Raw genomic sequence first — 12,935 nt, forward strand, 5'->3', positions numbered from 1 at the left:
TGGACCTTTCATCGTACAAACCTACCATGCAGAAACCCATGTCCAATAATTGGCTCAATGCCACAATCCCAACCGTCCAGTTGGCAGCTTAGAAATAGATGGCTAAAAATAAATAAAAAAGAAACAAAAACGTGTGCGTTAAACTAGGTAACAGCACGCTTGCTAGATTCGCCTAGAACGTGATTTCTGGGCTGCCTGATAGAGCATTCCAGATCTGGATTTCTGACTCGAGATACAGCACGTGTCGCCGACTGTGGCCCACATGCTGAGTGGTCCAACAGAAGGATCCCCGTTCTGGAATCTATGATCTAGGGGCCACCATGTGGAACTTGGGTTAAAGGGATGCTCGTGACCAAACCATCTGAGGATGAATTTTGAACAATGAAAAGATCATTTTCAATGGCTAGCATTCAAGTTCAAAAATCAAGGGTTAGGAACATTAATGAAGCTTGATTAGTAGTAAAAATAATGGGAATGGCTCAAATCTTCATAAATCCTCGGCACGTGGCCAATCGAAATATAACCAGCATCACCACTTCGAGCGTGTAGAAATGGGGATTTGAGCAAGAACTTGAATTTGAATCTCCCATGGGCGACCGAGATCCAGCCACTGATTTTAGAGCGCGGCTTCAGATATCAATCCCTGGGAACCAAAACTGGTACAACCTGCCCCAACTCAGTCCGTTTCAGTTGGTTTCAGTTCCCTTTCAGACTGATATCAGTCTAGGGACTTGTTGTGGACAAAAACCGCCGAGTCGTACCAATATCTGAATGCTGAAATGCTTGATTTTAACATTGCTTTAACAACAAGAAGCATGGTTCTTTCTCCCGATAACTATTCTTAGAATAGTGAGTAATGATCACATACAACATTGTATTAACAAACAATCTTGATTTCCTGCAGCGGTGTCAGGTGGGCCGCATCACAAACCAGGATGGTCCATTCCTTAAATGGTCTACACCATTAAAATCAACGTACAGCCAATGGTCTCGCTCAAACTTGTGAGTGCGGTCCACCAATTCTGCACCAGGTGATATCCATGGCCCAGTCCACCCATTTCACAGTTTGGACGTTCAACTTGAAAAACACAAGCAATAAATAAAATGTCAAGGAACTAAAGTGGACATCAGATGCACACATCATCCAACCATAACTGGCAAAAGTCCTATTTATCTTTTCTTTTTTTCCGTCTACATTACAGCAGCATATGAGCCAATGTGAACTACCTCTGAATGTATAGCATGCAGTAAGACAAACAAAAACAAACCAGTCTGATCCATTAACAATACCAGCTATGTCTTCAACACAATCACAGATGATACACTAACCCCGCAGTCCATCTGGAGAGCAGTTACTGCGTTTTGCTAACTGGTTCAAGAGCTTCAATCATGACTACGCTGTTTCCCCTGATAACCTGGAGCAGCACACAGGATCTTACTTATCCTACCAACAGTGAAGGAATTAAAAAAAAATGGTTTGGTTCAGTCACACCAAAATTTTGGTTGCGTTCACAAGTTTGAAAGGGCTCCAAAGGCCTTGTGCAAATTCCAAGCAGGTTGGATTCAAAATGGCTGAGCCCACCCACATGTGATTTGGAGAAAGAAAAGTAGGGAACAATGTTTTAAATAATGGTAGTGTGTTGGGTAGCATTCAGCCCTCTAGCATGTAGGGTAAATAGGCAACAAATATATAAATGCCTAACGGATGATTCATTTTTTCAGGTATAAGCATATTCAAACAAGTTATTAATTATTATTTATCAAAAGCTAATCCACACATATAAAGTTTTAGAAGAAATCAATAATCAAATAATTATCGCATCAACAACTTTCTAAGCAAACCACTTATATTAATAATGTCTAATCGAACCAGTAAGTCACAACTCACAAGTATGAAAAGAAATAAAAATCCTAGAGGTTAAGAGGGCTTTTCGAGAACCCTATTTTGAAACCCTTTTTCTTTTTAGTTTTAAGTTGTGAGTTTCACACCAACTTTAACAAAGGATCACCACCATTTTAAGTGAAAGTTAACATAGAAAAGTTTGGTTTTAGTTTTACATTTTACGTTTTTTTATGGTGCAAGTTTTACACCATTTTTAAAAAATAAAAAAATACATTGTAGAGTATGCTACAAACACTACGCGCTATGTAACTGTAGTGCACACTACAACCCTTGTAGGTTATGCTACATGGGAATTACGCTATTTAGTTACACTACATAGCACTACTGGTACGCTAGGCTATGTACCTACATGGGATTTACGCTATTTAGCTACACTATATAGCACTACGGGTACACTAGGCTATGTAGCTACATGGGATTTACGCTATTTAGCTACACTACATAGCACTACGGGTACGCTAGGCTATGTAGCATATGCTACGAGCGCTATTTGAAACATTCGTTGGGAAACCAGAGTCCACATGATGTGCTCGGGGGTTTCTCACTCTGCCCTAAATGCAATGCTTTCCAATTCTTTGGGGAAAAGTGGAACCAGTTCCAGTTTGGGCGGACCTCCATAATAAACCCCCGAACCATTTTTTACATACTGGAAACATTGAAAATAAAGCCAATACAAATACTGTAAAAAGAGAAAAAGAGAAACTTACCACCATTCCTATGTCGTTTTTCTCGTTGCCATTGAGTTCAATGGTGTTGTCGATCACCAGATTCATAAACTGGTCAAATCCACGAAGGGTGCCAACCACAACCCTGTTCGCGTTCAGCTTAACTACAATACAGAGTTCCATTTAGTTTGAGCTTGAAAGAAATGTTAATGATGATTAGCATCTAATAATTAACAAGAAAAGTTATTTCCAGATGCCTTCTCTTTTTGTACGTGATAGTAACTAGCATACCATTTTCTCTTTCAGGATCCTCATGCTTCTCTATCAAAGCTGAAGCATCAGTTTTCTAGTGTATAAAAGAAGCAGTTGAGCATCAATTTGCTTCTAAGGCACTGTTAAATTTACTTTGGCTGAATATAGCATGAATGATCCAAAGCCAAATGCTAAACGTTCAAAATCAACGGTGAAAGGTTCAGCCTGTGATTCAAAAACACTGAAGTCACTTGTATCTTGAACTGGCACTATCAGCAGATTTTTATCAAGGGCTCCTAGATACCAACTCAATTCAAAAGCTGTATGAAATATCGGTAAGCAACACTCACGAAAATGGTTCAAAAATGATGTCCTCCAACATCCACCTCCTTCACCCAGAAGATTATTTCACAGGTTTTGCATTTGAGTTTGTAGCATACTTGTGCAGCTACACATTGGAACCTTAAAGCACAACTAATGCATGCAACAGTAGATGCGTGGCCATTAAAAAAATTTATAGTTCATTCCCCAATGTGCGACATTCCCCGCCCCCCCCCCCCCCCCTATAAATCTCCACATCCAGCTACCTTGGATAACTATATCAAATTCACCATTCCTCACGCTCAAAGAGATTCGCAAGTGATCCACAAACCCAACAACAGACAAAAGTATGCAATGGGGAGATTATCTTTTTTATATCCCAAAACGCCTACGAGTGCCTTCATTCTACCATCTTCCAACTAACTACCACAACCAAGATGCGAGACTGCCTCGGATAGATTTCCCACCTTGAATAGGTAATGGGACCATTATCTTTCGCCATAACAATCTACTATGAGTTCCACCAATTGTTGTGAAAGGTAAGGTACTATGAGTTCCACAAATTGTTGTGAAAGATCCTTGTTTTACAATCTACTAACGCCATGTAGCTCATGAACATAGCTTAAGTCACGTGTAGCACAATGTTATATGCTCATTTTGTGTACACTACACACTACGTAGCTTACACTACCAGTCATTTTTTACTAAAACATTAAAATTGATTAATGTTTTCAATGATTTGCTACATTTTTTATTTTTTAATAAAAGTTAATATTTTCAATTATTTTAGTAAAATAATATAAGCAATAGTATTAAATTGGTTAGGTTGCTCTTTCTTTACCTTTAGAGTTAATCTTTGCCTATTATTCCTATTATTTTAGGCTGTGTTTGGTTGCACCAAATGTCATTCAAGTTCACTGTTAATCAGATATATTTGGTGCAAAATATTATAAAATTTCATGATATTTGGCACGACTTTAATTAAAAATCTAGGGGCGTGCTTGGTTTTCCAATTTTTGGTGTAATTCAAAGTAAATGAGCCATCGTCATCTTTTCAAGGTGTTTGGTTAAGAGAAATTACGGTGCAAAAAACAAGAGTCAAATACACGTAAAGTAAACGGCAAAGAAAATTGTAATCATTACAATTTTACATACCAAAAGACCCTTTTTTCTTTAATAGTAAGGCCCCTGTAAAACAATGGTATAATGTAATCATTGTAGTCGAATGTTAGTGATGTCACAACACAATTACAAGGGTAAGTAATCATTACCCATTTCTAACCAATTACCGTTGTAAAATTACCATTGTAATTGGAAAACTAAACAAGCCCTAGAAGAAGCTTATGCTACATGCTATGTAACTTAAGCCTCATGCTTTAGTGGGATGAATGCTACACTACATGCTATTTGCTATTTAAAACACTGATTGGAATCTTGGGGGCTCACTTTCAATGTAAACGAGATTAGAGTTCAGGTGAGGAAGATTCTTAAAAAAGCTAAAGCGGACGTTATTATAGCTCAAGAATCTAAGCTACAAATTATGGACAGAGGCATTAGGGACTCTATCTAGGGGGTCAAAAACAAGGAGTGGCTTGCGGTGGATGCTATAGGTACTGCAGGGGGTATAATGGTGGTTGGGAATAATGATATTTAGAAGTTGGAGGATAGTTTCCTTGTTCTTTTTCAATGTTTGTTGTCTTGCAGGAAATTGTCTCAGGATGGCAGTAGATTTTTACTGTTGTTTATGACCCTTCTGTGTATAGTCAGTGTGAGTAGTTTTGGGCAGAATTGGATTCATTTGCAGCAAAATTGGAATTTCCCGTGGTGCATTGCTGGGGATTTTAATGTAGTTAGATTCTCCTATGAAAAATTGAATGGCAAGCATATATCTAGCAATTTTATTTTATTTTTTCCATTAAAACAAAGGCTTCATGGAATGGGTGGAATGGCAAGAGCTGGTGGATCTTCCACTAGGGGGAGCTAAATATAATTTGGTCGAATGGGCAGGCAGATCCCATTTTGTCACATTTGGACAGGTTCCTAGTGTTTATAGAGTGGCTTGAAAAAATTCCGTTTGCAAGTTAGATGGCTATTACGGAACCTATTACAGATCATAAACCTATTGTTTTGGAGGTGTTGGAAGAAGAATAGGGCCTGAAGCTGAATTAGCTTGACTAGAAATAGATGGGTTTAGTCAATTAAGAATTGGTGGAGTGTTTGTGGTCAATGGATATGCTGGATTTTGGTTATCTCGTAAACTCAGACTTTTAAAAGATAAGATTAAATGCTGGAAGAAAGAATTTATTGACACTACAGAGGGGGAATTTGATATTTTATTCTAAAAGAGATACACGAGTTTGATGTTAAAGAGGAGGCCGGTCAGTTGTCCCCTACAGAGCACGAAAGGAGAGCAAGTTGAGCCTCCAATTATGCTAATAGTATCAAAGAAGAAGAAATCAAATGGAGGCAACGATCTAGAGCCCTATGGCTTAAGGAAGGTGACGGAAATAGGTGCTTCTTCCACAAAATAGCTAGTGCTAGGGCTCGGAGTAATAGAATCAGCTGTTGGGTTGTTAATGGCACAAGGATATCGAATAAGGGGCAGATATGTGATTCAATCATCCAGTTTTATAAGGATCTCTTATCTCGAGATCAGTGGATGGGACCGTGGTTGAATAATTTGGACTTCCCTCATTTGCTGGCTAAGATTGAAAGTTCCCATCTCCGAGGACGAGGTTAAAGCAGCTTTAGACTGTGTGGGGAGAAGGGCCCAGGCCCTGGTAGCTTTCTAATGACGTTCTTTCAAAAATTTTGGCGGGTTATTAAAAGGGAGGTGATGGAATTCGCTTTTGAATTTTATGATTATGGGTGCCTATCGAATGAGCCAGGAGCTTCTTTCATAGCCCGCATATCGAAAGTTGAAGGGGCAGAGAGGGTAAGAGATTATGACCCATTTACTTGATTGAGGGTCCGCATAAAATTGTTGTTAAGGTCTTGCCTGTCAAATTTCAGAAAGTTTTATCGCAGAGTATTTCAGAGAATCAGGGGGTTTTGTGGCAGGGAGACAGATTCTGGATAGCTCTTTAATTGTTCATGGATATATTGATTTCAGGGATAGGGAAAGAAAATGTAGGTTGGTGTGCAAGCTCGACATTAAAAAAGGCATCTGATTATGCTAACTAGGAGTTCCTTGATTATATGCTTGGTAAGTTAAGGTACGGTAAGAAATGGAGGGGCTGGATGTGGGCTTATGTGCAATTGGCTTCGTTTTTCATTTTGGTTAATGGTTGCTGAAGGATTTCTTCAAGGCTTCAAGGGTATCAGGCAAGGTGACCTTTTATAATTATCTCCTTGTTTGTAGTAGTTGGAGAGGCGTTGAGCAGGATGCTTCATAAAGGGGAGGAATCGGGTTTAATAAAAGGCTTCCAAGTTTCAAATGGGGGAACGTCGATCAATCATCTCCAATATGCATATGATACTCTTCTGTTTTGCAATGAGGAATTGCTGGAGTTAACTGTCTTGTTGAGCAGGTTGCAAAATATGGTTCCCCTTGTCTCATGAAGAGCACTCTCTGGCCTGGAAGGCTCATGGCTCGGGTCGCTTCTCCATTCAATCTTTCTATAGGCTGAATGCTAGTTCACCTCATTCTCACTCCTTTTTGTGTCATATGTGGGCTTATGGTGCCCTCCCAGGGTGGCGGCCTTCGTTTAACTTGTGGGAAGAAAGAGAGTGTTAACTATTGACAATCTTCAAAGAAGAAACCATGTCCTCACAAAATTTGTTTCATATGCGCACGTAATGTGATCACCTATTCATCCATTGCTTTTGCTCAAAGGGTTTGGGACCACTTTTTGGATGCTTTTCCAACTTCTTGTGTGATGCCAACGTCTGTTGTGGATTTATTATGGGCTTGCCATGTGGGTTTGTCCATTTAGGGAGATCGTAATAGGCATCGTTTCCGAAATGGAAGCTATTCGCCTTCTAAGGTCATTAGGAAAATTAAATGCAATGTTTTGGGTTGGGCTTCTTATTTAAAGGCAGTTGAATTAAATAATCTCTCCTCTATTTTTGAGTTATATAGTTGAGTTGTATTCTTTCGCACTTTTGGCATGCTTCTAATAAAATTCAGTTGAAAAAAAAAAAAAGTGTGTAATGATTTTTTTTTAAACATCTCCTAAAGTTCCTTTGAAAAATTCAATCAATTTCCTAATGTTTCCCAAAAACAGTAATTCTTTTACGCAACAATCCCTCCCCCCTCCCCCACAAAAAAAAAAAAAAGTTCTGCACCTCATCCAAAGCCTTTTCAAACTTTTGTTGCACATTATGACCAAACCATTCAATATATTTTCTATCATTCTTAATCTTATTGGGACTAAACCTAAATTGGTTCCCATAGCCTCATTATTAATTCCATCCTTCCTAGTCTTCCCACACATCAATCTCAAAATTCTCATCTCTACAATACTCAATCTCTGCTTATGTTGCCTTCTAACTGCACTCTGCACATAAAATTTTCCCTTATTAAGATTCATAGGCATGCTACAATCACACAACACTATGAAGAAACATCTCCACTTCATCACCCAGCTCCAATTCTACAGTAAATATCCTCATCAATCTCCCCATCTGAATAGTAGAACCAAGGTAATGAAACATATTGCTTTGAGGAATCTCTTCACTACAGAATTTAACTAACATTTCACCGATGAAACTATTCAGATGATTGAAAAATCCTACTCATCCAATCAGTGGACCTTTTCTCATTCAATACCGGCCTTAACCAATATTCTCTTCGATTGTCCATTTCCACATCACCAACCAGACAATTACAACCATCCGACCATTGGGTCTTCCTAGTTCCTACAGAAGCTGCTAGGTGATGGGGCCCACCTGATGAACATTCCAATTCATAGATCGCTGTGCCACACGAGTGCAATGAACTGGAGGATAAAGTAGTGTATATGCTTGGGATAGATGAATCCATAATAGTTCACTTCACATATGCAGATAACCATGCAATAAAATAACAGCAGAAGAAAACACTCATGACCTAGATAAACTGGTTTCACGATACATTATATACAGAGTTAATGAATACAAAGTAACGGTAAAAAGGATCGTGAAACAATGAGGGGGCCCTTGAGTGAGAGATCCAGGCAGACAGCACACGTGTCAAAGATCTATGCCATTCATCAGGTAGGGTACCCTGAACATGCATGGACCAAAAAAATTCCAACTATCCAAAGTCAACACACGTGTGGCTCACCTGATGAGTGTACTACCCTTATTTTTGAAAGATATCATGTTGACCGTGCGCATTACCTAATCAATGGCCCGGATCTCTAACATGTGTAAACAATATAAATACAACATTTTCATCAATCGAAATTCTGAAAAAAATCATGCATTTCGGAGGTCGTAACTTACTTTGAAGCTTCTTGTCCATGTACCTGTTTACAGAAAAACAAAAATAAAATAAAATAAAAAATCAGCATAAGTAGAAAAAGAAAAACCCTAAATCGGAGCGGAGAGAAAAGGTGGGAGAGTCTTACTTCTTGAGATCCGGAGGCTGGCCTGACCTGCTCATGGCGATGGAAGGAATGGATAGGAGGGAAGGGTGAGATGGAAAAAGGCACAAAATCGGAGAGAGTAGCGAGAAGGGTTTTGCACCTGGACTCCTTCCCTCCAAAATGGTAAACCCTAAATGCCACCAGCCAGTGGTTGGTGGTCGGTACTCTCTGGGCCCCACCATGATGTGTTTGTTTCATCCATGCCGTTCATATATTTTTCCAGATCATTTTATAGATGAAATAGAAATAAGGTATATTCCAATCTCAAGTGGACCACATTACAGGAAACAGTTTTGAACAAGCGTCGACCATTGAAAACCTTCTGGGGCCATAAAAGTTTTGGATCAAGCTGATCTTTGTTTTTACCTTCGTCTGGGCTTGTATGACCTAATCAACAGATTGGATGTCAAACAAACAGGAAAGTAGGCATTAGGAGTATTTTAATGGTGGATATCCAATCACTATTGTTTTACTATTGTGTGGACCACCTGAGATTTATATCCCTCTGAATTTTGGGATCAATGCCTAAAATTATCTATAAAAATGTATTAACGTAATGGATGAAACATATACATCATGGTGGGGGCCCACAGAGCACCGTCCGGCAGGGGGAGTAGCCAATCCGTTTCCGCTTGCGTGGTGACCTTGTCACCACCGGTGGCAGGCCCACCGTGTGTTACGTGTTTTAGCCACTCCGTCCATCCGTTTTTTCCAGCTCATTTTAGGTTACGAGTCAAAAATTAAAGCATATCCACATCTCAAGTGGACCACACCGCAGGAAACAGTGGGTATAATGATGTCCACCGTTGAAACCTTCCTAGGGCCCACAGGGACGTGGATTTCCTGCTAAAGCCTTTCGCAGGAAGTTCCTGCGCTGGGATATTAGGTGGGACCCACTGTAATGTTTGTGAGAAATCCTCTTCGTCTATCCGTTTTGTGAGTTCATTTTAAGACATGTTACAAACAATGGACCGTATCCAAAGCTCAAGCGAGCCAAAAACGTGAAAATTAAATGTCCACAATTGAAATATTTGTGGGGTTATAGAAGCTTTGATTCATACTAATATTTTTGTTTTCGGTTCATCTCAATAGGAATGACATTATTAACGGTATGGATGACATCTAAACCTCACTGTTGAACCTAGGAAGGTTTCAACGATGGGGATTTCCCTAACCACATTTTCCTTTAGTACGGCTCACTCAAGCTTTGGATACGGTTCATTTTTTATAACATGCCCTAAAATGAACTCACAAAACGCATGGGCGGGGAGGATTTCTCACAAACATCACATTGGGCCCCACCTAAGTTCCCAGCGCAGGAACTTCCTGTGAAAGGCAGGAAATCCACTTCCGGCCCACAGTGCCGTCGGGGCAGGGCTCTGTGGGGCCCACCATGATGTAAGTATTTTATCCATACAGTTAATCGTTTTTATATAATTATTTTAAGGTATGATTCAAAAATCAAGGTAGTTTCGGGGCTTAAGTGGACCACATCAAAGGAAGCTGCAGTGATAATGACACCCACCGTTGAAACCTTTCTACAGGCCACTGTGATGTTTTTTTACCACCCAACCTATTAATAATGTCATGAAAGCTTTGATGAAGTGAAAACACAAATTTCAGCTTGATCTGACACTTCTCCAGCTCCCAAGAAGTTTTTAATTGTGGACGATTCAATCGCCACTTTGTGGTCCACTTAAGCCCTAAAACTACCTTGATTTTTGGCTCATACCTTAAAATAATCATATTAAAATGATTAACTGTGTGGATAAAATACTTACATCACGATGGGCCTCACAGAACCCTGCCCGGATGGATTACCATCCGGGCGGGGGTAGGACGCAATCTGCCTCCCCCACAGTAATGTTTATTTGTCATCCAACCTCTTCGTAAGGGAAACGGATTGGCTACTCCCCTGCCACTGGCCAATGGCTGGTGGTCAGTGCTATGTGGGACCCACCATGATGTATGTGTTTCATCCATGCCGTCCATATAGTTTTCTAGATCATTTATGGTATGAGACAAAAAATGAGTTATATCTCAATCTCAAGTGGATCACATTACAGGAAACAGTGTTGAATGAATTTCGACCATTAAAAACTATTTGGGGGCCATTAAAGTTTTGGATCAAGCTGAAGATAGATTGAGATGTAATCGGATGCATCTCATTGAGGTGCATGGTTTCTATTAATAACTTGAGAGGAGAACAATCAGCCACTGATTTGGAGGGCTGTTAATTACAAGATATACATGGTAGCTGAATATTGTGAGGCTAATTATAACTATGTACAATTCGAGCAAGATTATCTATGGGCACCAAGATATCTCATGGATCACGAGTTGCCTTACGGGGTGGATCCATGAGATATTTTTTAGATACCAGGATATCTCATGGATCACGAGTTGCCTTACGGGGTGGATCCATGAGATATTTTCTAGACACCAGGATATCTCATGGATCACGAGTTGCCTTACGGGGTGGATCCATGAGATATTTTCTAGACACCAGGATATCTCATGGATCACGAGTTGCCTTATGGGGTGGATCCATGAGATATTTTCCAGACATGCCATCTACTCTAACACCCCCCGCAAGTGTAACTGAAAGAACCGAGAGCTTGGACTTGAGAAGAGAGAAACAGGCGGAACATAACGGTTTAGTGAGTACATCAGCAAGTTGGTCTTCAGTAGAGACGAACCGGACATTAAAGGCTTCATTGGCCACATGATCATGGACAAAATGAACGTCGATCTCAACATGTTTCGACCAAGTGTGACATACCGGATTGACTAATAGATAAGTTGCTCAAAGGTTATCACAATGCACTGTAGGAGTGGATAGGGGGAGTCCTAACTCACGAAGGAGACACTGAAGCCAGAGAACTTCGACGGCTACATTGGCAACTCCTCGGTATTCGGCCTCGGTGCTGGATCGTGCCACTGTAGATTGTTTCTTTGAACTCCAGGAGATAAGATTTTTGCCAAGAAAAACACAATACCCATTAGTGGATTTTCGATCATTGATAGATCCGGCCCAATCTGCTTCAGTATAGGCTGTAAGACCTAATGTGGATTGAGTGGAGAAATAGAGACCATGTGTAATAGTAGATTTGAGATAGCGGAGAATCCTCTTGACCGAGCACCAGTGATCCTCTGTAGGAGATTGCATGAATTGGGTGACCTTGTTGACGGAGAAGGCAATGTCTGGTCGAGTGAAACTGATGTATTGAAGGGCCCCAACAGTACTTCGAAAGAGGAAATGATCGGATAAGGGAGTACCTCCAAACTTTGATAGCTTGCAGGACATGGCCATGGAAGAGTTGACAGGCTTCACACCATCCATCTTGAGTTTGAGTAAGAGATCGCGAATATACTTTTGCTGAGGTAAGAACATACCATCCGGAGTACGGTGACACTCGACTCTCAAGAAATAGTGAAGTAGGCCCAAGTCTTTTAAGGAAAACTCCAGGCCAAGATCCCTAATAAGATGATCGACCGAGTCGGAGTTATCCCCTGTGATGATGATGTCATCTACATAGATGAGAACCAGTTGGAGATTGGACCCAGACCGTCGGATAAATAGAGAAGTATCGGACTTGGATCCCACGAAGTCCACGCGAACCAAGTAACTACTGAGACGAGAGAACCAGGCCCGCGAGGCCTGTTTTTGGCCATAGATGCTGCGATGGAGTCGACAGACATGGTTGGGCCGAGCCGGGTCAACAAACCTTGAAGGTTGTGCCATATAAACGGTCTCTGCAAGAAACCCCTGTAGAAAAGCATTATTAACATCAAGTTAGTGCAAGGTCCATCCTTTGGACACGGCAAGGCTGCAGATAGTTCGGACGGTGGTTGATTTGATGACAGGGCTGGACGTTTCTCCATAGTCAAGTCCCGGTTTTTAGTGAAACCCCTTAGCCACAAGATGCGCCTTGTACCTGTCCACCGAACCATCTGGGTTGTGTTTCAACTTGAAGACTCACTTGCAACCAACGAGATTCATATCATGATGGTAGGGAACAAGAGACCAGGTACCATTTTGGAGTAGAGCATTAATCTCGGTGTCCATGGCCTAACGCCACCGAGGATCACAGTTTGCTGTGTGAAACAGGTGGGTTCGACAGGCGAGGTGTGCAGATCAGTCATGAGACAAGTGAGCAGTGGGTACTGGGTGACAAGCCAGACTTTAGGTGTTCTTGTGTTATCCTGAGTCCTGGTGACCAT

The 12,935-nt window shown here is 40.7% G+C and overlaps 1 protein-coding gene across 1 annotated transcript; it reads right to left on the reverse strand.

Moving 5' to 3' along the window:
• Positions 1-1,140: 1,140 nt before the first annotated feature.
• LOC131242534 (probable small nuclear ribonucleoprotein G) lies at positions 1,141-8,859 on the reverse strand. The gene is made up of 4 exons (XM_058241240.1): positions 8,694-8,859; positions 8,569-8,591; positions 2,611-2,732; positions 1,141-1,415 (listed from the first exon to the last, which is right to left on the reverse strand). Exons 1-4 carry the CDS (start codon positions 8,726-8,728, stop codon positions 1,353-1,355), a joined length of 243 nt encoding a protein of 80 aa, XP_058097223.1. The 5' UTR covers positions 8,729-8,859; the 3' UTR covers positions 1,141-1,352.
• Between the last annotated feature and the right edge of the window lie 4,076 nt (positions 8,860-12,935).

The sequence above is a fragment of the Magnolia sinica genome, chromosome 4, assembly GCF_029962835.1.
Source record: "Magnolia sinica isolate HGM2019 chromosome 4, MsV1, whole genome shotgun sequence".
In the NCBI taxonomy this organism is placed as follows: domain Eukaryota; kingdom Viridiplantae; phylum Streptophyta; class Magnoliopsida; order Magnoliales; family Magnoliaceae; genus Magnolia; species Magnolia sinica.